Raw genomic sequence first — 26,437 nt, 5'->3', positions numbered from 1 at the left:
AATTTATCTGTTGAAATGCTTCACTGATACAACACTTGAAATAGAAATGTACAAAAAACACAAAATCTACAGTTAGAATCGATATTTACAGAGACTTAAACTAAAAACAAAACCTATATGCTGTCCTATAATAACTAACAATAAATATAACTTAAGTCGTAATCGTAATCGTAATCGTAGTTTAATATGTATTGATCGAATTATATATACATATGTATGCATGCAGATGTATATATATATATACATCTATAATATATATATTTGTATGTATGGGGAGATCGTGGCAACGATCTATGGGTAGCTCTGTGCATTTTCTGAAAATATCACAATGCAAATCATATATCGAGTATCGATGCGTGCTGGGATATGCCAATTCAGATAAGCCGTAAGGAACATTTGCCAGCTGGCAGCCTGGAAGACTTTGTAAGCCTAGTCGCCTAGTCGCCTGGCTCGCCTCTTTAGGATCCATCGCTCGCCGACAGTTTGACGGCCTGCAGCATGACGGTTTTCAGTTCACGTGCCAAATTATTGATGTGCACCACCGAATCGACCATTTCCTGAACCGCACTGCCACTCGGGAAATGCGCCGCGGCCTTCTTCGACTTCAGCACGCAGGTCTTCAATGCGTCCGACAAAGCATTGGTGCAGTGGAGAATTTTCTCTCTCAACGCCTCCTTGGAGATGTTACGGTGCACATTGTCTCCAATGGTCACCAGATTGTGGGCGCTGACCACCACAAATTTGCCATAGGCGATGAAATACTTCGGCGGTTGATTCTTCTCGACGGTCTCCAAAAAGGAGTCGATGGCACGTAGAAGGTTGCCCATGTGCGTGGAAATTTGTTGAGCATAATAGCGCACCACCTTCTTATCCTTGTCCGTCAGCTCGGGTGACCTATTGGGCTGGGGCACACTAGCTGTGGGCGTGGTCGGCACCGTTGGCGTGTTGCCCATGGCCGTAGACTCGGCTATCTTTAGAGCGCAATCGAACTGAGTTTTCATGCCAGCGGGTATGACATCTCTCAGTGCTTGATTCTTCTTGGCCGCCGCATCCTTGGACTCGAAGGCCACATAGTCATAATCCTCGAGCCAAGCGGCACTGCCACGGCCGCCGGCAATGCTGCTCTCCCCACCATTCTGACTGTGGAGCTGCTGATCCGCGGGCAACTGTCGCTTGAACAGCAGCGAGGCATTGCCCTGGATGAAGCTGGTGGTGGAGCGCACATCCTCGGTGAGCGTCTGGGCGCAGGCAATCAACTGATCCAGACTATCTGGCGGCCGGCAGCCATGCTTATCATCGCTACACGCCAGCTGCTCCACTGACCAGCCACCCTGTTCGTCCAGCGCGTCCGAGGAGTCCTGTATCAACTTGTTGGCATCGCGTAGCGCACGCACCAAGGGTCTCAGCTTCAAAGCCAAATTGCGATCCTCAGAACTCTGGGCATTACCCAATGCGCCCTCACAAAACTCGGCCAAATCGTGCAGAGCTGTGCGCAGACGCAGTGCAGCCAGCTTCAGTTCCATAGCGTGCTTCTCCAGCTGGGCGGGCGTGCGCCAATGCGGCACCACAAAGCCGAGCAGACGTGAGATGGCCATCGTTGTCTGCGATTGCAGTTTGGCCAGCGTTTCCAGCGCTGAGTTCAGCTCCAGAGGCAACTCTTTCACTGTGCTCACATGGCTGCCATTGCTGGCATTGCTGGCATTGCTGGCATTGTTGGCATTGCTCGCCTGCTCCTGCAGCGGCGGCAAAGAGTTGGCTTGGTTGGCGGAAGCGAGCGGGCGTTGATGTGGCCGCACGGGCAGAGGATGACGACGCGGTATATCGTAGTCGGGCATATTTGCCAGCGAGCTGCGATTCGAGCTGGAGAAGCTCAATGACAAGCTGTCGCTGGTAAGCAAAGAGGAAGCCGAACTGCTGGGCGTTAATGTATTTTGCAGCTGCTGTTGCTGCTGCTGTAGCTGTAATGGGAGCAGAGGGCGTGGCACATCGTAGGACTCCTCCTCGACACTCTTCAACGAATCGAAGCGTGCGCCCAGAGCTGAGCCCGTCGTAGGCGTGCGCACGCCCACTCCCCGACCGCCATCGTAATTGAATTGCACAGGCGTCGCTGGCTTGGGTATATCATAGGTCTCGAATTCACTTCCATTGCCAATCGAGCCGTTGCCCATCATCGTGCCCAGATTCTGGTAGATGCTCTGATTGCTGTATATCTGCTGTGGACTCGGATTCGGATTCGGTGAACGCGACGCTCCCAAACACACTGTACCAGGCGAATAGTTGTAGATGTACTCATCCCCGTGCCGCTGTGGCGTTATGACCTGGACAAAGGCGCAGAGAAGAGCATGGATTAGAGTGGATTTAAATAGAGTTTCAACTGGGATTGGCTTATGATTTGGCTTAGGCTTGGTACCCATATAAAAGAGGGGCGTTTGATTCATTCCAATTCCAATTCTTAATATTTATATTTCATTTCCTTATAAATATATATAAACTCTTTATAGGGGCTTAAAATAATTTCTAAAATACAATTTAATCACTTTTGCGGTTTTTTATCTTGAAAAAAAAAAACACAATATTTATATTTTTATATAGAAACCTCACAGCCTCTTAAAGTTTATATACAAATTCAATAAAATTTTAGCAAAATAAAGGTGTACCTATGATTGTGGCCATGACTGTGCCTGAGTCAAACATGCCCCAGACGACTGCCTTGCCCACACGCGCCCCATCCACGCCCATTACTACGACTACGAGTACGACTGACTTATCGATTTTCACAATATTATTGTAAACTGCTTTTCAGTGCCCTTTTATGAATGAAAAGTTCGTATTAGTTTACTTGAGATGGCACACCTGTGCTGTCCTGACCTGTCCTGTCCTGCACTGCTGCTGCTGCTGGAAGTCCAAAGACAATTATCACATTTTGTTAACAATTAATGCCAATTAATAGACAATAAGCGGAAAACTAAGAAAAACTTCACTGCTCAATGGCCAGAAGACGACTGTGAAACGAATTCGCATGTGAAAATGCAACTGAGTAAAAATACAGGGAAATAATTACGCGCAGGCGCAGAGAAACGCATAAGCAAATACAGGGTTCAAATATATCCCAGCTGCTGCTGCCGCTGACGTTGCAGTTCAATGCCATTCACTGTCAAGGTAAAACGAAATGAACCCGAGAGTAAATAGAGGGTATATACTATATACTATAAGCTATGTGGACTCTTTAGGACAGGGGTTTGTGTCCTCCGTCCATATGTTCGATTGATGCAATAATTTATTACAGCATATGCCGAATTCATCAATTGCAGCTACCCTGCATAATGAGACACGCATCACGCCGCGCCACGCCCACGGTTAAGCAGCGGAGGCAGCGCATTGAATCGATTGGGAATTAGGTAAACCGTTAACAAGCGAACCCCTAGGCTACCTGAGGTCCACTTCAGCCGGCAGTTGGTTAACCTTGCCCCGAGCCTTTGTGCGTGAAGTGTCAGTTGACGCGTAACACGAGTCAACAATTCGCCAAAGGATATACGTGTGAGAGGCGATCCTTATTGCAGCTGCCACGCACACACACAATGAGCTCTTATCAGCGAAATCAGCGCTGGCTGTCTTTGAACTCTGAGGACTGCAACCGGACCCAGTTCAGTCAGCCGTTAGTCGAAGCTAACAAAAGAACTATTCTTTCTATTTCGTTGGGTTTGGCCTGAACTAGTTCTGAAATGGCACACAAAACAGCAGGGAGGCGCGGCCTGACTTAAAGGAGCCCAATTTTCACGTTACTTTTCGTGCTGTTTTTGCAACGCAATTTTCATGCTGACTTTTCCCGTTTACCGTTTTGTTGTTCGTTTTAGCCTACTTTTGTTCTACGTTGATGGATCTAGAAATCTATATGTTTATGACACATTTGGGGCACTTTTTGGAACGACCTAGATGACCGCCAGGGGGCGCTGCAATTTAATCTAAAATTGGCAATTTGCTGCTTTGCTTTCGGCCATTGTTTTTATACCCTGAACCAAATGAAAATGCGAATTCGGGGTATATTGGGCTTGTGAAATATTATGTAGCAGGGAGGAGGCGTGGCCAAGCCCATATAACATAAAATTGATGGGGATGATAAGGGCGAACAGCTGCGTCTTCTTTATGAATATGAATATGTATAATCCCAACTGCCATAGGCATTAAGAGTTTATCATTTGTTATCAACTCCCGGGAAAATTCCTAGGATGAATATCCAGATTTTGTGTAGCTCGATCACTCTTCCTTCCCAAAGTTACCAAACACGTATGTGCCTTGGCAAATATTCATATCTTGAGCTGATTTGAATGCTTGAAATGCCAGGTCATCACAGGGTGCGGGTATCTCCTAGTCGGGCACTCCCGACTAGAGCACTTCTACTTGTTTTTTAATGGGATTTTGATAGTTGAAAGTTAAAATTCAGAGCACGATCGCGGCGAGATTTCTTTCAATTCTTGTCGTTCTTGTAGTATGTTTTGATAGTGTTTTTTTTATTCGGAAAATCTGAAATCTTTTGTAGCTGTCACAACATTCGTTCTATGGTTTTGGTTTTTATTGATGGCCCTGTTGAAATTCTGTACGGTAGCTGCTAAAGATTTGTATCTCTGCAGCTCATTTGATGCATTTCAATGCTGCCGCTCACACCTGCACACACCTGGGCAGGGCCAGCTCTTTGACAAACAAAATTTCAACATTTTCTCACGTACAAAACTCAATTCCAAAAGCAAATTGTTGTTAAGCCAAATCTTGAGCTGCAGGGCGGAGCAGTGGGGCCTGCTTCAGAGATGCCCGCAGGCTGCGGCGCACTGCTCTCTCCTCTTTTGGAAATTTCTTCATTTTGTGGCGTCATGTTGAGCCACTTGGACGCAAGTCTTTCAAGTGGGCCTTGCCTTGCCTTGCCTCGCCTCGCTTAATTAATGGCTATTTATATTGAAGTGTGCAGATCAGCGAGCGAGCTCATTAGGTCGTGTCCCGTTAATGCCAGAGATTGGCACTTGTGACCTTGTCATATATATAAAGATATATATATTGTTGATATCGTAAGCGATTTCACAATATAAGCAAAAGCCATAGAGAATCCGCATTCTTCGACAACGTCTTCTCATATGGCCAAACCTCTGCTTTCTGCTCTGACTTTGGTCATGCACAAATCTCGACAGAACCAAAGATGCTACAAAACAACAACAACAACAATAAAGAGTTATTGTTGCCGCATTTGCTTCTGGCTGGCATTTTGTTGCCATTTTTGGTCATTGAAATAAAAATGACATGTTTTCCTCACACAAAACTCGAAAACTCTTTTTGGAGTTAGAGCCACAGACCGAGCCAGAGCCAGCGCCAGAGCCAGAGCCAGAGACTCGACCACATTGCCATAAATCTTGATGGCTCGTTGCACTCACAGAGCTGGACGCAGTTTTATGGCCAGTGCGTGACCGCCTGGCTGCTTGGCTGCCTGCTCAGACTTATGTGGGCTCAAGGAACTTGAAATTGTCACACAGTTTTTGGAGCCAGCCTAACGGTGGGGAGAGAGAGAGAGAGCGCGCGCGCCAGCCAGCCAACTACAACTTTGTCTCTGATTTGGCCAGGCCAACAATAAACACTTAAGTATTTATGCATTTAGTTAGCGAGTGTAGCAAAAGCCCAATATGCACTACTTAGCATTGTTTGTAGAGACTGTCAAAGGACCTTCAATCTTTTATCTTCCATCTTCAATTTGCTGTTTGCTATTTGCTATCTTCTATATTCAATCATCAATCTGCTATCTTCTGCACTCTGTCTTCTATCCTCGGACTTTCATCTTCTATCTTGTCTCTTGTTTCATATATGTTCTATATTCTGTATTCAATTTTCAAACTTTAATATTCCATCTTCAATCTTCAATCTTCATTCTTCAATCTTCAATCTTCAATCTATTATCTTTAATCTACTCGATCTTCTATCCACTATCATCTATCTTCCATCTACTATTCTTTCTCTTATATCATCTAACTTCTTTATTCTATCTTCTCTCTTGTTTCCTCCACCTTCTCTGTTCTCTCTTCTCTCTTCTCTTAATTGGCTTGTCAAGGGTATTCAAGATTCGTTTATGGAACATTTGGACAGCTTATCTGAGTCTGCCTGAATTTGGATTCGTTGTGGACTGTGTGGGATTTGGGTTTGTGTGGCAGGCAGACACTTGCAGCTTGCAGCTTGCAGCTTGCAGCTTGCAGCTTATGGCTTGTGGCTGCTGCCCAACAGTTGCGCAACAATGTTCAAAGACATTTCCGTTCTCAATTAAGTTAGTTTTTGTTTTTTGTTTTGTTTTGTTTTTTTTTGGGAATGCAGCTGATATGCACTTGATGTGGCTCATGCACACAGTGACTCGAGTCGACGGCACTTCAGATTAGTGTATTTGGCTCGATTCGTTTACACCTGTTGGCCTAGTCAAGCCTTTTGTTGGCCACCTTAAGTGTAGCTGCTCTGGCACTCCACTTGCCTCTCTGACAATTCTCAACTGCAGTGCGTAAACTTTTTGACGCTTTCAAGTGGTTTTTTTTTCGATTCGAAGTTCGTTTTTAGCGTGTGATTTTTCTTGTGGCCGAATCAATAAAACCCAACTGCAGACACGTCAAATCAACAAAAGCGGCATTTAATTTGGTTTTTATATGCCCTGTACCCATCGCGAGTGCGCTGCCAGGGTATATTGGCTGTGCGAGAGGGATCAGAACGACGAGCTGAGTCCAGCTAGTTGGCGTACCATCAAAAGCTGGAAGCATATTTCGGAGGTATCCATACCTCTCCCCAGAGACTTGCACGTTGCCATTAATTCGTGTTCAGGGTATCTTCTAGTCGCACACTCCCGACTAGAGCTTTCTCAGTTGTTTTTCGTTTCTTTTTACAGCTACCACTTGAGAGGCACTTCTTCTGGCCAGCTGGCCAGCTGTCCCCCGACGCGCCTAGCTTTATGGCCAGTGGTGTGTGGAAATGTCGAGGTCTCGTCTCTACATAGGAAAGGTTTCACCCAGGCAAACGCAATCTGCCACAGCCGGTGGCAACGAATCGGTTGCAATTTGCAGTTGCAGCTCGGACAGACAAGAAATCAAAAGGCGGTGCAAGTTGAAGTAGATAGCAGCGCGAGGGGGCGGACGGCTTTACTCCTCTGGCGCAGCGTTTATTTGAATTTGAATTTATGGTTTCACTTGCCTGCAGAGTGAATGAGAGAGAGTGGGAGAGCGAGAGGGAGAGAGAGAGAGCGAGAGAGCGCATGCAAGATTGATAGCTGCCGATAATGCGAGGAAATGTTTACGACTCTGTAATTTGGACTTTATTTTATTTGATTTGCTGCGCCAAGTGCGAAGAAAAGCGAAAGTCCAACCAGACAGAGCCAACCCACAGATAGATATACACAGCTATATATGTGTATATATCGAAAATGCAGATGGCAAAGTTCAAAGCTGAACGAATTCGTTGCATGTGGTGCTAATGATAATGGACAATTATGAATGCAATGTTATGCAATCCAGGGGCAGAGTGTGGGCGTGGGGAGTGGCGAGGGGCGAGTGGCGAGTGCTGCGCCACGGATTGCTAAATGAAATTGAAAGGCCTGAACGAAACAATTGCCATGGCTGGGTAATTGTCCGTTGAGTGGGTCAAATAGTTGTCAGAGATGTGAGATGGGTCTTGTTGCACTGAGGCACTGAGCTATGAAAGCTAAGAGCCAATGCCCTGGATAGGAGTCTTGCATATTGGCATGGCTAAGAGTTAGCATTCAACTGGAAGCCGAGATGGGCTTATGATAAAACGTAGCTTATATCTGGACAGCTTAAACAAATTGTGAACCGTTATGTTATGGGTCGCATGCAAGCCAAAATATATCTCAGAGAATCAGTTCCAGATGTGAATCTAGGCACATAGATTTTAACTCTGAAGGTACAAAAGATTCTCAGCTAATGCCTCAGTTGATAATCAAACTCACTTAAAATCTGCGAAGTCAATGCCAACTCAGCTTTAAGCCAAGTCTTACTTAGAGTGCTCCACAGTTTGGTATGATGAAGCGAAGGCAACTTAAATTGCCACTTATTTCAGCTTAAGATTCATAATTCACATAGAAATTTCAGTTTTAGGGTATTACAAATTCGCCTAGATCAGACTAAACTTTCAGTTAAAAGCAATTTTGTCTCAGTTATTGCTTTATATTTGCTTATAGCTGCCATTTATTAGCTGGCCGCTCTTCAACTAATACCCAGCTGTCTGGCCAAGTGCAAATTATTCGTTTCCTTTAATTATGGCCATCGATTTGGTCAAATCATAGAGAGAGAGGTAGAGAGGGAGACTAGATACAGAAGAGGCTGAAGGAAGCAAGGCAACTGCAATGCAAATAAAACGCATGTCCAGCTGACAAATTGGCAAATTACGAGACGAATTGAAAAAGAAAACTCAAAGAGCGGAAACCCGTTGGACAGGCACACACGCAGTCCAGCTGGCTGAGATGCTGTCGATGCAGTGCATCAGCCTTGTCCAGTTCGACGCCGCCTCCTGCTCCTCCTCGGCAGTTGGGTCCTATTAATTGCACAATTACGACACGCAATTGACGTGCAGAGAGTGAACGATGGCCGGCCGCAGTGATGGAAAACCGGCGTAGTCCGAGAAATTACTTTCTTTCACTTTCCAGACGGATATCATAATTCACACACAAACAACAACAACAACAACAGCAACAGCAACAAAATGTTCAGTAGCCAAAAATAAATAAGCCAGACGTTGCAAAATGCAAAAATTTAAATTAAAAACGAAAACAAAAACGAAAACGAAATGAAATCAAATCAATTAGGAGCCGCCTCAAGGGGCGCCTCTCGCGGACTTGCGTCAAGGCAGCGCAGACGAAGCGTTAAATTAAAAAATTACAACAATTCAAAAAGAAAACAATAAAGCTGCGAGATATATAAAAGAGGCTGAATACCCTCACAGAGATATGACTGATTGATGGCTCCAGCAAGTCCAGAGATCAAGAAGATCTAGTTCTTAACTGATCATTGCTCAAAGAAACTTCTCAGTCTAGAAAAGTTCGGTTCATTCCGAGTTTAGTCAGAAAAAGTAACAATTTTTAAAGAATTTTCTTAGCCAACTTTGCTTATATGAAGTAAGTGCTAAGGATATTTTAAAGAAAATAACTAAGACTAAATAATTCACTTTTGAGTTTGCAAAACATTTAAATAATTGTTGTCAAATCTCAAGAGGGAAACTTTTGGCGCTGACACGAGGCTGCTCTGCACGAGTATATATCTTAAGTTTCCAGTATATTTGGTATTACATCAGATAGCATTACTCTTATACTAGATAACTCCTATAAGTACCAACGACTCAATGTTCGCAACCTCTCAAGTCTTTCGTAAGGCAGACATTGCAGTAAGTCAATATACTCTCTTCGTTTCACGAGCGAGTATATGAGAAAAACTTTGTCATATATCAAGAGAGCTATTTAGGTATGGCAACTATATATATTGTTAAAGTCTAGAGTCAGATTTAATTCCAACTCAAGCTGTAACTTGCTTATGGTTCCGATTTCAGCTGAATGTGGGTTTATCAACTCGACTGGCTAAGAATATATATAGCTCATGACATCAGAGACCAAGTATATTATGACTTACTGACAAGCTTCAATAGAGTATATATATGTGGAGGAAACCTACCTTATTTGGGGAGACGTGCCATGATCTGCGTCCTCCTCGGCCCTGGCCACTCGATGAGGTTGAGTTGGTGTTGGAGCCTGTGGATTGCGTGTCCGCGGCTGCTGCACTGGCATTCAGCATCGAGCCATTCTCATAGATCTCCGCCGAGCAGATGGAACTGTTTAAGGTCGCTGTGCTGGCCGCCAGCGATGGAATCGGCGAACTGGCCGGCGAGGGCGAAAAGCAGCCCGAGTCGTAAGAGTTCAAGATGCGCAAACGGTTGCCGGGGCACAGACCCTGCAAAAGGCAGAAATAAAACAATTGAAAATACGTTGCCAATGAGAAGGGTATCTGCTAGTCGTGCACACTCCAAGCTGCTGCACTGCACTTGGCTATCAAATGAAATTCATGGCTGCCACTCATTGTACCCAATTGATTTCGATTGCCTTTTAATTAACTCAAATGCTGAGTGCATTCTGGACAAATAAATAAAATATAGATATATACCATATATAACTGATATATATATAAATATCATATATCTATAATAAATTGCAATTATTTTTTAATTGCCTGTCAAGCGGCATTAAAACTCAGCTCGCAACTCTTTTTCACGCAATTCTTTTTGTCAATTTGGCTCGACATCTGTGAGAGACTCTTGACAGATATATACAATATATATATATATATATATATATAATATATACAATATATATATATATATATATAGTGTTCCCAGATCTTGTCAACATGTGTTTGCAACTTATTTCAATTAAATTTTAGCTGCAGACAGCAAAAACTTGCGCCAAAACAATTTTTTTCTAGTGTTAAAAAAATAAATTTTCAAAATATTTTCATTTTTTTTATTTATTTTTAAAATTTATGCATAAAAAACGCTTTTGTTGCTGTTCGAGCTCAATTGGCTGTGTTTTTGGGTTAATTGTTTCCATTAAAAAGTGCGGCTACTTTTTAATTAACGGCAATTGGCCGACATCGAGCGCCTATATAGCTGTATCTATGTATCTATGTATCTATGTAACTGCAGCCATGTATCTTTGTATCTTTTGCCTGTGCTTGGCGCCTTTGATTTCCATTTTGATACGTGTTTTGACACCAGTCGACAGCAGCTTGAGTGCATTCATGAGTGTATTCATGAGTGTTGTTGTGCTCAGCCACAGCCCAATTGAGTTGTTAATTAACGACAACAACAACAACAACAGCAATAAAATAACTTTTCGTTCGCTGCAATTTTCCAAGCGACGTGCAAAAATGTTTTCAGGCTTTAATCAGTTTTTAATTTGGCCAATGGGAGTGTTTCTATTTGCTGTTGTTGTTGTGTTAGTTGTAGCTGTTGATTAGTTGGTGTTTGGTCTAATCAAAGCGCAAGACTTCAAGGTTGCCCCCACACACACTGAGCATGTGAACATAAAGAGATCAGATATTATGTGAGCTTTATAATGGGGCACAGAGTGGAGAGTCGAAGCAGTTGCCGGAGCAGCGCAGTTCATTAGAGAGAGAGAGAGAGATATGGGATTATGATATGGGATAGATATGGGAGCATGACAGATAAGTAGAGGATATCTAGGATGTCGTAGTGGTCTCTAAGCTATATAGTGTAGATACTATAACAAGGCAAATTTGTCATCAAAAGGTGCTCAAAGCCAGCCTGGAATGAAAGTCTTGAATGAGTTTAGAGAAATGGAATAAAACTCAAGTACAACTATCACACATTCCTATAGATTAGAGACTAAAGAGTTTAGCTGTTGAGGTACCTCAAATAGAGTTAAGCAAATTAGAAAAACAGAGCTTGACGGACAGCAAATGGAGAGTTTCTCTCTCTGAAATTAATTATAATAATTATTGTCAATGCTTGAATAAATCATATAAAAAGTGCATTAAATTTCAGTCTGAAAACTTATTTCATATTCAGAACGAGTTCCGCATTTAGCTCAATTATTCCAAAGTTAACATTTCGTTCCACTTTGTATACAATCAAACTAACAACGTCGACCCATTTACTCTGCCCTCCCCCAACTGGTGGGCCTGCAGCATGTCCAAATTATGTTGTACAGTGTGGCAATCGCTATGGGGATTAATGTGGACATTATTAAAGTGGCAAAACTGTAAATTTATATCCCGCATGCAGCGAGGCGGGTGTCTGCCACGTGCCCCCGGAAATGATGCTGATGAGGCTGATCATGTTTGTGGGCGGAGAAATGATGGAACTCTCCATGTTCTGTTGAAACATTTTCCAAATTAAATTATAAATGCAAATTTTATTACCAAAATGCTATGCCAAATGAATGCTGGCTCGGGCCGATTGTTTAATTATGAATGCACAGCACAAAGGGGCGTGGCATGGCTGCCTTTTTGGCAATTAGCAGGGCCAAAGAAGCTGAAGCGAAGACAAAAAACTCAAGTGAATACCTTGGCTAAGACAACTCGCAAAAGGCGTTGCCCTCTAGACATTAATGAAGCTGCACTTGGAGGGAAGGAAAACGAGAAATCTCGAGGTAGCGCTGAAGGCTTTGAAGCTGCACTGGGAGAAAAAACAAATAAGTTTACTTGCTGTTTGGAATTCAAATAAAGTTGCTTTGAGCTAAGGAAATTTTGGATTAAAAGTAAACGAGGAATCTCGAGCTAAAGCTGAAAGATTTGAAGTAAACTACACAGCGAGAAAAGACGAAGAGTTTTGCTTGCTGCTTGGAATCTCAAAATTCAAAACTTTGATCCACACTGAGAAAACTTTCATACGAACGATTTACCCAATGCAGCGTAAAAATATGGAACCTGATCTAAAAAGCATTTCTTTCATTCTCTTTCCAGCCCAACTCACCTGTCTGTTGCGCAGCGAGCATAGCCACCAGCCCTCGATGCCTTCGGTGTCCTGCTCGATGACTGTAAGGATGTCGCCTTTCTTGAAGGACAGCTCGTCGTACATATCCGCAACATTATCATAAATGGCCTTGGCATAAAGTTTCTGCAAATAAATCAGGCAAAAGAACAGAAAAAGGTAACAATTAAAATCCGTTTCTCGATTGCTGTAGGCCTTATCAGAATAAAGAAATTTGTATACCTACTATATAATGATCACAATGAACTGCATGCAAGGCAAGACTTCTAAGAAGCCGCAACAAGAGCGAGAAGAGGCCGCAGCAGAGGCGGCAGCAGAACAAGAATCAGGCCCAATTTCAATGGAATTTCAAAGACGTGAAACTTGGACCAGTCGCTGACCGACCCCGACATTGACTTTTGCCTCCAACAAAAATCCAAACTAAACCAAAACATCATTCATAAGAACTCGTCTGCGGTTTCTACAGGTAACATATTTTAGCTCTTATTTCTCTTATTTTTGCTGTTTCTGTTCCAAAACATAAATTAAAAAAAAAACAAGAAAAACAAAAAAATTGCACAAACTGCAAAACGAATTTTTCGGGCAAAACTGAAACAAAGCGAGTTCTTGTTGTTGTTGTTCCTCTGTTTTAGCTCAGGCCATGCGCTTCATTAGTTTACCTGGTATTTCAGGTCAGAGCACACACGGCCAACAGCTCGGGCAATCAATGCAGAAACACACGCCTTTTGAAATTTGCTAAAAATGCTTGCGGCCTATTTGAGTAATTCAGTTTCTTAACACTTGAGATATGGCCAGAGATCGGCTATGATTATGATTAATATATGTTATTAGATATGAACGGAAATTTGTTCTAATGATTGCATAGCTACACTTGGAGAAATTATATGTGAATGTTAGAGGTATGCAGAGGTATGATTGCATTGCTACACTGAGAGAAAAATTTTGACATTTTTAATAACATATCTTATGAAAGAGGGAGTCCTTTATTGAGTTTATACTTTAGTTTGCAATTATATCTCTTATTATTATATTTTCTAACCAAATTGTCCATATATAAGATCTTAGAACTTATTAATATATCATTTTCGCATTACCAGTAAATAGTTTTGAGCTTTTAAATGAAATTCAAACTTAATTGCCTGCTCTTTTCGCTCAGTGTAGTGCGCCCATTACTGCACTCTCTGCTGTTGCCAGAGACACTCTTAATAACGGTTAAACGTTTGTTCCATTGTTAAACAGTTACATTCCAGCCAAACGCACTTAAGCCTTGCCTTTATTAATTTCTATAAAAAGCGTCTCTAAAGCAATGCGCACGACTGTGCATTGTACCTTTGTGTGTGTTTGGCCAAAGGTTTCTTCAATGAATGAACACAGATATCTATCTAAGTATGCATGTGTGTGTGTGTGTCGGTCGCGGGTTAAGCGTGCTGCTTTTAATTTCGCCACCGCATCGAACAAAAATCCAAAGCGAACATTTCCAGAGCTCAAACCCAAGCCGACAAGCCGTTGCCGTTAACTGCACTAGTACAACTTGTTGCCCCCCGCTCTCTCGCTCTCTTATATCGTCTCTTGTTGTGTCCCCCTCATTCGCTTCATTTAACCCTCGGCTCCTGGCTCATTTAATATGAGCTGCGGATATCGCATAGAAACACACATATACACACATACAGACACACAGAGGAACGTATACAAAACGACAGCGATTACAATATCGCGCGATGAATCGCCGTTGAACTTTCAACTCGGGTTTTGGTGTGAGTGCGGAACCCGTTTCAACAACTACTTGGGTTAGGGCAATGCGCATTTTGTATATTCTACTTTTCAATTTGGAAAGCTGAAACCGTTCAAAATGTCAAAAAGAAAATGAGCTCACTTGAAGTTCATGTGCACGAAGCACAGGGCAGTCCAACTAACACTTGAGCATCGCGTTGTTCAAACAGTCAAGCCGCAAACACCAACAGCAACAACAACAACAAAAGCAGCGAGCTCAAGAAATATTTGTTAATTTGCCTGCGACAAACGTAATCGATGAATTGATAAGTGTGTACGAGCGAGATGGCGTATCTCTAGCAGCTGCCAGGGCTGCGGGCTTCCATTTTTTCTGGCAGTTTGCTTTGCTTTCTTCTTCGAATGCTTAATTTTAACACAGCGCTAATTGTATGGGCAAATATTTATAGTTGGGCGTTTGGTATGTGGTTTAAGTGATTGTTGTTGTTGTTGTACGCAAACAAATATCAAATATCGATATATTTTTGTTTGTCTGCGGCGACTTTAATTGGTTTGTTTAGCGCGTACCACAATAGAACCAAGAAAATTGGAACTAGATGTAATAAGCTATACTATGGAATTAGAAAGCTTTAAGAAATGTCATTTCAAATGTTGTATACGACTTTCGATAGAGCTTTCGTATACTCAAAGTCTTATAAATTGTTTTTATAACTTATGTATGCAAAATGCTGCTATAAATCTGCCAAAATGTATATAAAAATATATTGAATAAACGTAATTTGTGCCTTTCGGCCATGTTGTGTTTGTTTTTCCTTCAAAGTGAAAGAGCTCCATCGATTTATTGTTTTTAAAACGGCACGTAAGCGACCACAACAACAACAACTTCACTGAGCATAAGAGCTTTAAGACAAAGTTCCAGTTCCACATAACTCTCATGTACGCAGATTTTTTTTCTTTTTATTTTTATTTTCATTTTTTTTTGGGCCATAAGAAAACAATGCAAACAACAAAAATCTTTATATACTTTTTTTGTTGAGCACAATTTTTGAGCTTGGCTGACTTCAAAGGTTATTCACCATGTGGGCCATAAAGCCAGAGACAGTCAATATTGTTTTTAAGGAGGGGGTGGGGCGGGGCCTTTGTAGAAAGTCCGACACATTTTATTAAGTATACGATCTGTTGTCTTATTCCTCTTTACACTCCTCTGGAGAGCGGGCAGTGCATGACCTTAGCTAGCTGATTTGCCACAGACCATAAATAACTAAATTCACATAGACAAAAACGAAAGATCAAGAAAATAAATCAAACAACAGAAGCCGCCGGCGACAGCGTCTTAATGAGCACTTAAAATTCGCAACAAAAATTTGTGTAAAGGAAAAAACATAAAAAATAAAATAAAACAATGAAAGAGAGACACAAAAATGGCAACAACTTTGTCAAAATTTACTCAACTTCTGATGAGCTTCAAGCTGAGTCCTCAACAATGACAATCTTTGACTTGAAGAGGAGCCCATTAACCGCATTAAGCCAAAGCAAATAAAACAAGCAAATAAGAGTGTTCCAATCGGGCGCCAATGACTGCATAATACTCGTTCAAAACAAAGTTTAACTGCTAAATTTTTGGAACTTTAGCTCTAAATCTTGCCACGCCCCATGTTAGGGTATTGCATACGTCTCTTTCTCTCACCTCGTGAAGCAGAATGATTTAGTTATAGCTACTGATAACCTCTAGCCAAAAAATAACTGATAATGCTTATATATTTAGTCATATATATATATATATATTTAGTCACATATATGTTTATTTTTGAGGCTTCTGTCATTGCGTGACTGATAAAGTTTTGTCTTTTTCTTTACCTTGGCTTTTAATTAAAACAATTTCGCAGGAGTTCTTTACAGTGCATGCCTATATGTGTTATATACATATATATATATATACAGCTCTATAAATCTATATGTATATAAATATTTATCACTATTTTGCTTTCTCGAAACATTTAGCTTAATTAACAGAAATCAATTTTCTGTTTATTTTCTGCGTCATTTTTAGGTTTTTTCTTTTTGTTTGTTTTGCTTTTTTTTGGGTTTCTGACAACCTTTGGACATTGGCATTGACTAAGTGTAAGGTCTGATTAAATAAACCTCGGCAATTTAACCTGCTTAAGGTCTGTGGCAATAGCTCGACAAGCGAAAATGGAATAAAATTATTGTCTTTTGGCAAGCCGAAGAAAATATTTATTCTGCGAGATATATATGAGAGACATCTGCTTAAGCACTCTAGATATATTTGAAGATTGAACTAGCTCACAGCTGAACCTGATTATAATGACTGAAGTTACAAAGATGTTGGGAAGATGTTCCGAAGACATCTTCTATGTGTGATAATACCCTCTAGAAGCGCATGAAAAGGGGTAGCTATCATTTCAAAGAGAACTGCAAATTGGAGTACAGCAAATATTTGAGTTATATATATATATATATCTAGGAATTTATTTATGTATACTTTTGTTCATTTTCTCAGTCCACTTGTCTGCGCAGTATAAAAAACGCCATATGTTGAGTTGAACTGGTTTTATTGTAGCTGTTGCTGTTGCTGTTGCTGTTGTTGTTGTTGAGTGCAAAAATAAACAAAATGTTTTGCGTCTTGACAGCTTTAGCCTTTTCGGCACATTTCGTCAAGTCGTGTGCAAAAAATGTGACAATAAAAGACCTGAAAGCAGGCCAACTGAGCCAAAACACGTTCCACACTCGCACTAGCACGTCAGAGTTTAACCAACTGTTAAAGTTGATGTTAAAATGCGTTGACAACTGCTCGAAGCCAACTCCCACAATCAACTCAGGCAATCGTCTAAGATGCACGTTGAACGCTTCACTGAGTCGTCGTCGGCGAGCGAGTCAATGAAAGTGCAACAGATACTCTGTTTCCGATATGCCACGCCCATGGCGTCGACGGCCAACCGCCGACCGCCAGCCGCCTCTGGCTACATGTCAACCTCAATGAACAATGAGCAATGGAATAACTGCAAGTGTCTGTCGAGCCATTTAACTGTAAATCAACTTTAATGGATGTGACTCGAGCGTAATCCACAAGGGGCGAGGGCAGGGGCTGGAGGCGTGGCACAGGCCATGTCCCAGGAATGTAGCCGCATTGTTGACCCTCTCGCGCTGCGAGCTCAATTGAATTAATCAACAAAAATCTTTGATTTAGTTTAATAAAGTCTTAGCTCAGTTGCGCTTTAACTGGGAGTAAATCGACTACACTGAGAGAAATATTGTAATGCAATACAATTTTAAAAGAAATTTGTTTAATTTTGGTAAAAGTAATAAGCAAAGTACCTTTATCTATACTTCTATTAGGCTTTCTCCTAAACTATTCATATTTTTTGCAAAATCTTGCTCTCTGCTTGATTGATTGACTGATGGAAGAGTCTGGATTGACTTACGAAATGATTGAGTACCGGTGGTTCAAGTAACTGATTGAGTGATTACTTGATAGTCTTCTTGAAAAGATAGACTGACTTATTGACTGATTGACCGACTGAGTTATGATTGATTGACTGACTAACCAACTGATTTCTTGACTAACTTCAGACATTTCTGATCTGCTGACTGACTGCCTGACCAATCGACGAACTAACTTGCTGATTGAATGACTGACTGCCTCTGATTGAAGAGCAGACTAACCTACACTGGCTGAGCCGTGCATTAACCAACTCTAGTTGACTGCCAGCCGGACTGACTAATTCTCTGAATGATCGTCTAACTTACTAAATAACTGATTGTAGATCAATGATTGATGAACTGAATGCAACTGACTTCTGTGCACGCTACGACTACGACTACGACTTTTGCCTGCTGCTCTTAAGCCCTAAATTGATCACTTTTGTTTCAATTTCCAATCACATTTAATTATAGTTTTAGCTTAGCTGTCAAGCCAGTTTCATGAGCTTGAATTCCTCTGAGCCATTTCCTACGAATAGTAAATTTTTATCTGAAAGCCCTCGTGGAGCAGAAATGCCATCGAACTTCCTATGAAATGGCATGATTAACTATTCTAAGGGCAGCTTCTATATTTAACATATTTAATTTTATTTTGATTGTGAATTTGTTGGCATCTACACAAAAGTGAGTCACAATGGCGACGATAATCCCCCGTTGCTAATTCACTGTTTGCTGTTATATTTAATAACAAATAACCGACTTCACCTCAGGTATTGTTGACCTTCGCTAAAATTTCAAGAGAAACATACAAAGGCGTTGCTAAATTACTTCCCACAACAACAACAGCGACACAGTAAGAAGAAGAAGAAGAAAAGTTCGTTTTTTTCCGCTCATGAATCAACTGCAAAAACTCAATTTAAAAGCGTAAGAAATTGAATTTTTTATTTGGGAGTCTATTGCATTCCGGCTTTTAGCTAAAAACAGAACCGCCATAAAACTTTTTGAAAGCCAATAAACAAAAGATCAATCATTTGATAAAGAAACATGAACGACCATTTGACAACAACAACAATAGAAGAAAAACACATAATCAGCAAGGGAATCATAAATGTCGCAGCCAAAGAAATATCAAAACATTTAGTGTTGCAAAGTGCCACAAAGCGAATGGCATAGGAATTTCAAAACAAGTAAAAAACACAGGGAGAAAAGCTGGCAGTGCCTGACTTTGATATACCCTGAAGCCACATATCGATGGGAATGCTGAATGTATCTGAAAAATGGAGGACCTTATATCTACGTATACTTTAGGGAATCTATATTCCAAATATGGTAACTCTAGCTGTTGAAACGTGCTCAAATAACTAAAGTCTGTGATCGATTTTAATCGATTTCATATAAAATCCTATCGATTATGTGAAGCATCAAAGTCTAAGCTCTCATATCTTCAGCTCTTTGAGACTGCCAAATGAACTAGATCACATAGACAAACAGACGCACAGAACTAGATCGTTTCACCTGATTACGCATCTCTATACACTCTATATACAACGGCTTCTTGTATCTGTTGCAAATGATATACCCCAACGGGCTTAGGGTATAGAAAACATATAAATTAAAAAGCCATCTTGGGCAGCACTTTGAATACATTAAGAGAAGAAGTCTTAGATGAGGCTTAACTGTATCTTTCGATTCGGCGTCTTATATTTTAACAAAGCAATCTTGAGCAGCTCTTGCGCTGTCTGGCTACGTCATGAGTGGAATACCCCGGATGTGTCTGTGACTCATGCTTTAGGCATCAAGTTGAAGCGCTGTCAACCAGTTTTTTCGTGTCTCTACGAACTGAAGCAAACGCACCTTGAACCTGGTCTACGAGAGTAACTTTTCGTTCGTTAGAAGTTTTGTGATGTATTACAAACGGCTTATACCAGGGCTTATGTGTTCGCAGGCCCACGCAAAAGGGTCGTTGAAGCAGGCTCAGACATGAAACTGTGTGAAAATAGAGTTAAGCTATTGAATGGAGTACTCGAAGTGAAAATAGGAAACTCTATGTCGATCTCGCTCTCTCTGTCTCTCACTACACTTGAAGAAACACCAATTGATTACCATATAAGATAAGATAAGAATACTTTACATTATATATGAATAACTCAATCAATGAAAGCATATTTGATATGTTGAGCAGTCAGCCTTTGTAATCTTAAACAACTGCTCATTGCATCTCTCAGCATCTAAACTCAACTGCCTCCTCATTTTCTCTCAGTGCACTTGAGTAATTTAGTATGCTGTAAGCAAGATTCACATTTTAACTGCTCAGCAGTCAGTTGTCTGTTGCCATAATTACGAACCTCCCAGAGTCGCTGCCTATGCTGAGGAGCAGCTCTGACTCACTGCCTGGGTCTGCGTGCTGTGCTGTGCTGTGCTGTGCAGTGTAGTAGCCGCTGCCGCTTTAATGAAAATGGGCGCCCATTAAGGTGGCCCCAAGGCGTGCAAATTGACTGCACATCGCTGCCCGGCCAGCCCTGGCCACAACTGTTTGGCTAACTTATCTATCAGCAGAGCTTGTTCTATGCAGTATAGAACTCGTTGCTAGCATTTTGTCATTCCACGGCACATTTCCGGTGCTGGCCAAACAGCAAATGTGGTGCACCTTATCGCGCGTTGCCAATTTGCAATTGCTCAAAAATATAACAATATCTGAGCTTTGCAATGCTAAGTTACGTAATGTATATTGAAATATATAAATATATGTGTGTGTGCCCCTTTTCACTTGCTCAATGTCGACTGTGTGAGCTGTGGGGCGTGGCAGCTGTAGGTGTTGGCTAATTAGTATGACAGACATTGTGTATATATGCTTTACATACAATTTACATTTGATTTAACAGCTGAGTCAGCTGCTGCTGCTGCTGCTGCTGCTGTATTGAGTCTGTCCATGTTATCCTGAACGTGACATGATATATGTCAAAACAAGTTGATCACAAATGCCGCACGCATGCAACAACAACAACTACAAGATCGACAGACAAAACTGCACAGATACAAAACAAGTTAAAGTACTCTAAACGGCAGTAGACGACTAAGAGATACCCTGACTCTGTATACTTGAATATTATCACTGATTGCAAAGTGCAAATGTTATCGATAAGCTTGACATAAGATGAGCAAAGAGTGGAGAGAGGCACAGCTAGATCGACTCGTCTACAGAGTGTGCTCATTATAGAGTAAGTCATGGCTTCCTCAGCCTGTTGCATACACTGCAAGAAAGGCATTGTGCTCGCTTTACACTGCTCGAAGGGTTCAGGGCGCAAACGCGCTAAGCCGCTGATAAGCCAAAGATATAGACAAACCAAAACATCAGCAACTGAAGTTTGCGTGCTTGAAATTTGCTGTTGTTGTATGTAGTTAGTTGTTGTTGTTGTTGTTGTTGTTGGCAATGTTAACATGCAGCAAAACGTGTAAAATGCTCATAAAGGGGCCAAGCCCATGCTGTGCAGTGTCTGCCCCACGACTTATCACAAACGTCTTATCAGCAGGCGCATTTGTCTCTGCCAAAACGACGACGACGACGACGTCGACGGCGCGAGAAAGCCAGCCAAAGGCCAACTCAAGCCAACAGGTGTCTATGTATGCAGGTATTTGCCTCATTATCGCACCTCACAGTTTCTGCACAGTTTCTCAATGAGCATTCGCAGTAAAATTTGTTTCAAATGCTTTAAGCTTTACCCAGTGTTGTATAATACCTGTGCAGTGTTGCCAAACGGAGTGTTGTTCATAGAGCTGTCCGCCTTGAGTCGTTTGATATGACGAAAAAGTTGAGTATTAAATTTAGTAGAGCAAGACCTATGTGCATATGCTAAGAGCCGACTCTAGAGAGTTATTTGACTGAGTTCAGCAAGTCAACGATCTTAAGCATACTCTAAACGAGCTCTCTTAACTTCTTGACTTTATCTACTCCTATTACAGCTATTCACAATGCAATCAACTGCAATCCGAGCTATTGCAACACTTATTCGCCTTACTTTACCATTATACAATCATAAAAGTTCACTTAAAGTTAATTTACACGAACTTTAACTATGGCAATTATTAATGCATGGACTGCAAAGTGGTTTCAAGTATTTTTAAATACCCTAGAAATAGTTTGACTGATCTGATGTGACGGCTAGAAGAAGGCATGCACTTGCTTAGCATTTATAAGCAATCGATAATTATGTATCGAAACTCTATATGTTGAATAGACTATTAAATAAATATTATAAAAATCGATTTTATTTAAGTTTGCATTGTTAATTTGTTTTAAATATAATTTAATCGATATATTATTAAATATATTTTAATTTCGATAAATATCGATGATTCATTTACATTTTATATGAGCTAAAGTCCACTACTTTCGTTGTCTATATAGAGCGACGTTCCCAGGCTCAACTAAGAAAGCAGGGTATCTGTTAGTCGCATGCTGTCAACTATCGCTCACTTGCTAACTATTTTCTCGCTCGACAGTTGTGTACCTAATGAAAGGGAGCGCTGAAAGAATGATTTAACAGCTCGGTCCCACGTCGATAGCGACAAAACAAATCGCAGCGTAGCTGTGAATTGCCTTAACAGCAACTGGCAAGCACACACACACGCACACACACATACACATATATATCAATATATATATAGATCAATAACTGTATAGCTCAAGGCATGGCACAGCTTTCAGCGCGGCGCGTTCAATCAATTTCAATTGCGAGTGTGCGACAAGGTTCGATTTCTTTCTCTTTTCTTTTTGTGGTTTTTCTTAATTTTCCAAATTGGAAACGCGCCGCACATTAATTCTAATCAATTTTCAGGCACTTGGCACTAAAAAATAAGTGCCCAATAACCGAAGAGTGTGAGAGGGAGCGTAGCCATGGGGCGCCACTTAATCAAACTGGGGTAGGCTGAAGGACAGCCAGTCCCACAGGAGGTATAAATATCGATAGGACTTTCGACTCGCTCGTAATTAATATTGGAGGAGACACACATATCTGGCTTTGGGCGACGATTAGATTTCATGTCTGTGTGTGTGTGCCTGTGTTGGCGATAAGTTAATCAGGGTCTTATCGGAGGGTCATGCCTAAACGTTGACCTTCAATTTGAATCCGATGGCAGGCGAACCTCAGCTGCACAGTCAGGTGCGTCGGAGCCGCGACGTGCGTGGTCCTGGCTGCAGGATGCATGCGTCGGGCCGATTTATATTTATAGCTCTGCGCCTTTTCAATCAAAGGCAATCAAAGAACCAGAAACAACTTCTATTAATAACTGATTTGTGCTTTAATTGCAGACGGACAGCTGTGCGGCTGGGCCAAGTTTCAGTGCTTCAGTTCTTCAGTTCTTCATTAATTGCGCACAGTCAAGGGCATGCTAATAGAGCCGCTGCTGCGTCTCGTCTCTCCTGCTGGTCATCTTCAATCTTTTCCGCTGTTTGCATTTTGAAATCTAAGCTCTAGTCACGCCCCTCGCTCCAAGGCATAACCGGCTTTCGCTCCAGAGACTGGCATTTGGAGCACATTCGTTTTACTCTCACCTGTGCCGGCAATGATGGATGCACCTGCACTGAATACCCTTTAATTATGGCGTACTTAATGTCAGCGAGTGTTTGCCTAGAGCCTGTCTCATCTAATTAGCTGCTGCACTTGCCTCCAGCTCTCACCTGGCCAGCTCGTGCTCAGGTGCAAACTAATTTATTTCCATTTTAGCATTCAACTTGTGCAAACAAACCAAATTTGTTTAACAGCTCCAGTTGTTTGTTAACAACGATAAACGATTGCTATAGCTTCAAGGTTAATGCCAGTTAAATCGCGAGGGCTGCTTCCAAAGAACTCTATATACTCCTCCAGTAACAATTAGAGCTACATTATCAACTAATCAAGAAGTTTATTAAGCAATCACCGTTTCACTGCATTTAGGCATAATAAATCAGCTAAACAAATTTTGGAAAATTACTAAGAATTATATGAACGGAGAGCTTTACGAATAATGAGCTCTATAATTCCTGCTTAATTTCAAGATATTAAACTTTTTTTGCTACAAGCGAGTTTTTCATAAAAATGTATTTTTGTTGTATTTTTTAAGATATTTTTTATTGTTTTGACTTTTACCTTTTATTATTTTTTGCTATTTAATTGTTTCTTTCTTTTTTAAATCATATAATTCTTATCAATCTGTATACTTTTATTGCTATTTAAGATCCCGCTTCCTGCACTCCTGTTGGCTACATTTTTGCCACGTTCAAAATTCCTCAGAAATCTTATCTAATCACAGCCAAAGCGTGTGATAGCAGGGAACCACTCGGAGGCACTGATGAATTTATTGTTTTCTTCAGTTTATATATATACATATACATATATATATATATATATTTTTTTTTTAAGCATGACGGCCTGAGCAGCTGTTTAGAGCACGAAGCTGAGATATCGCACTTGGGCAATAAATATAACTGGCACATCAAACGCTTAGGCGAAGGTGATAACCAATGCAAAATTGCGGAAACTGCGGCAACTAGTGCCATGTGGCAAGTGGCAAGTGGCAAGTGGCAAGTGGCAAGTGGCAGCTGCCTAGCTAAAAACGCGTCCAATTCAAGTGTTTTTCCTCTTCTTTTTGAGAGATAGCCAAGCAGATCCGTTACAATTTCCTGGGCGCAGACACGAAACGCCGTTTAACACGGCTGTCACAACAGCAAGCAGAAGAAGAAGAAGCAGAAGATGCAGCAACGATACGAATGGGAATGGGAATGGGAATGGGAATGGAAATGGCTATGCCAATGGCTATGACCATGGCTATGGCCATGGCTATGGCTATGGCTATGTCTATACGTCTATTGCCATGACCGATCCGAGACAGCTTTCGGCTGGTAATGAGTTGTCAATGGCTTTATCGGCGCCTGTGCATCGCATAGATAGATAGCCGTACATAAAGTCAGATAGTTTATGAGCTATGGCTACTAACCGATTTAATGTGAATGCGCCGTGAGACGGGCACATCGTAGTCCAGGTCCGCATTGGTTGCATTCGAGCTGCAGCAGGAGCCAGACATCGAGATGGTGCTTTGTTTGTCCAGCATTTTGTATGCGATCGTAAACTGCTGCGAAGGATTCAATTGCAGGTTGATTTCATGTTTCAATCAGTAGAGATACTCTAATATATATTTAATCCAGGACAATATAGTTCAAGTATCTCAACTCTTGTGCACTTCACTTGTATCTGTATCTCAGCACAATGCTCGGATCAGCATATGTTTTTAACTTTTTTGGGACGGGGGCTTGCGTTTTTGTTTTGACTTTGAGTTTTTCTTCTTTTTTGCGGAATCAGCTTTAAAATTCAAGTTTTGCACGGGGGCCACACGAAATGCGCCGAACGAATCGCTAATAATAATCAATTCGCGAAGCTTTTTAAACAAAAGATGCCCCAACTACAACCGCAAACGCAACAGCAACAACAATAAAAACAACGAATTATTTTTGCCGATTTTAAGCGATTTTTATCGCTGCTTTCTTATTGTCGCGACTTGCTAGCGTTTCTAATCGCCCGCAAGAAAATACAACTTCACACCGATAGCAACGACGAAATTCAGCTCTGCGTCAAACGCTCAACACGTTCCACTCAATAGCAAGCAGCAAAAGATACTGACTAGCGGTTCAGCGTGCGTTCGGCCGGTTGCCGTTTACCACCAATACCCTTACGAAAACCACATGGACTTGCCGAAGCGGTTTGCTGCTCATAGCACAAACAAACTTCACTCTCTGAAAAATATCAGCCACTAATGCACACCAATGAAATGTGAGTGCATACAACTAGCGTATATGTGCACAATTATTTCTTTATGCTCTCGTGGTGGGTCTCTCTCAAACAGCACAACTTCGGGTAGCGTTCGGCTCATATATGCGTACGTCGCTCACGAAAGCCGATTGCATGCGAAGCCAATTCGTTTGGTGGTTTTCGTGTTCGTACTTTTCACTACTATTTCATATGTATTTCTGTATAGTGAAATGGTAGTAGCTGGCTTACTACTATTTCGCATAGTTGAATACCCTTGTTTGATCAAATTGGAACAATTAAGTGGAATTTGTTGTAACTCTAGCAACGTCTATAACTCTATGTGTCCATTTGGGAGTAACTTCATACCGTTTCTATCAGTTCAGTGCCCCATCTGAAATATTTCTTGGTTACATGAGCTACAAACCCATTAAATTCCACTCCGCTATCTATTGTAAGTGAATACGCTTCATATTATATTATCTTTTATTATGTTCGCCATATCGAATGCAGACAGTTTATGAGCAAAAGATGATACCCAAAAAGAACGAGACTTGGGACAGGGGGCGGCTATGGCTACAGTAGCGCCTGCAGCTGTCCAAACAAATCGAGTGGAACAATTCAATTCGTGTCTTTCGCCTGCTCGACTCGTGTCCGTGTCGTCGGGGGGCGTGAAGTTCTGTCGCCTGCACCAGAGCCAAACAATGACACTGGGATAACTCTGCTGACTCCCCTACATGTGAGAGCTGTGCATACGATTACCAAAGGGTAAGCTCGCTCTGTGCTGAAGGTCAGGTCGACAGGCAACTCGTTTCACGAGTTGTTCTGAGTTTCCATTCCCATTCAGAAAAGCAGCACACAACAGAACCAGATTGAGAAGCGCGCTCTGAGGTGCGGCTGCAGCTGCTGCGGTTGCAACTGTGCAGTTGAAAGTGACATTTGACATGATTTGCATGCCAAGTGCCACGCCC

At 41.6% G+C, this 26,437-nt stretch overlaps 1 protein-coding gene across 2 annotated transcripts; it reads right to left on the bottom strand.

Moving 5' to 3' along the window:
* Positions 1–220: 220 nt before the first annotated feature.
* On the bottom strand, positions 221–25,319 carry LOC111596895 (breast cancer anti-estrogen resistance protein 1). Of its 2 annotated transcripts, XM_023311344.2 has the most exons (4): positions 24,661–25,319; positions 12,502–12,645; positions 9,687–9,962; positions 221–2,318 (listed from the first exon to the last, which is right to left on the bottom strand). In XM_023311344.2, exons 1-4 carry the CDS (start codon positions 24,772–24,774, stop codon positions 459–461), a joined length of 2,394 nt encoding a protein of 797 aa, XP_023167112.2. In that variant the 5' UTR covers positions 24,775–25,319; the 3' UTR covers positions 221–458. The 2 variants fall into 2 exon arrangements, with proteins under 2 accessions (XP_023167112.2, XP_023167114.2); XM_023311346.2 differs by lacking the exons at positions 9,687–9,962; positions 12,502–12,645; positions 24,661–25,319 and adding an exon at positions 2,869–2,890.
* Positions 25,320–26,437: the final 1,118 nt, after the last annotated feature.

This window comes from Drosophila hydei, unplaced genomic scaffold (genome assembly GCF_003285905.1).
Source record: "Drosophila hydei strain 15085-1641.00,03,60 unplaced genomic scaffold, DhydRS2 tig00000243-arrow-arrow-pilon, whole genome shotgun sequence".
NCBI classification, from domain to species: Eukaryota; Metazoa; Arthropoda; class Insecta; order Diptera; family Drosophilidae; genus Drosophila; species Drosophila hydei.
Note: the sequence above shows the minus strand (reverse complement) of the source record. Positions and strands in the feature narration are given on the sequence as shown.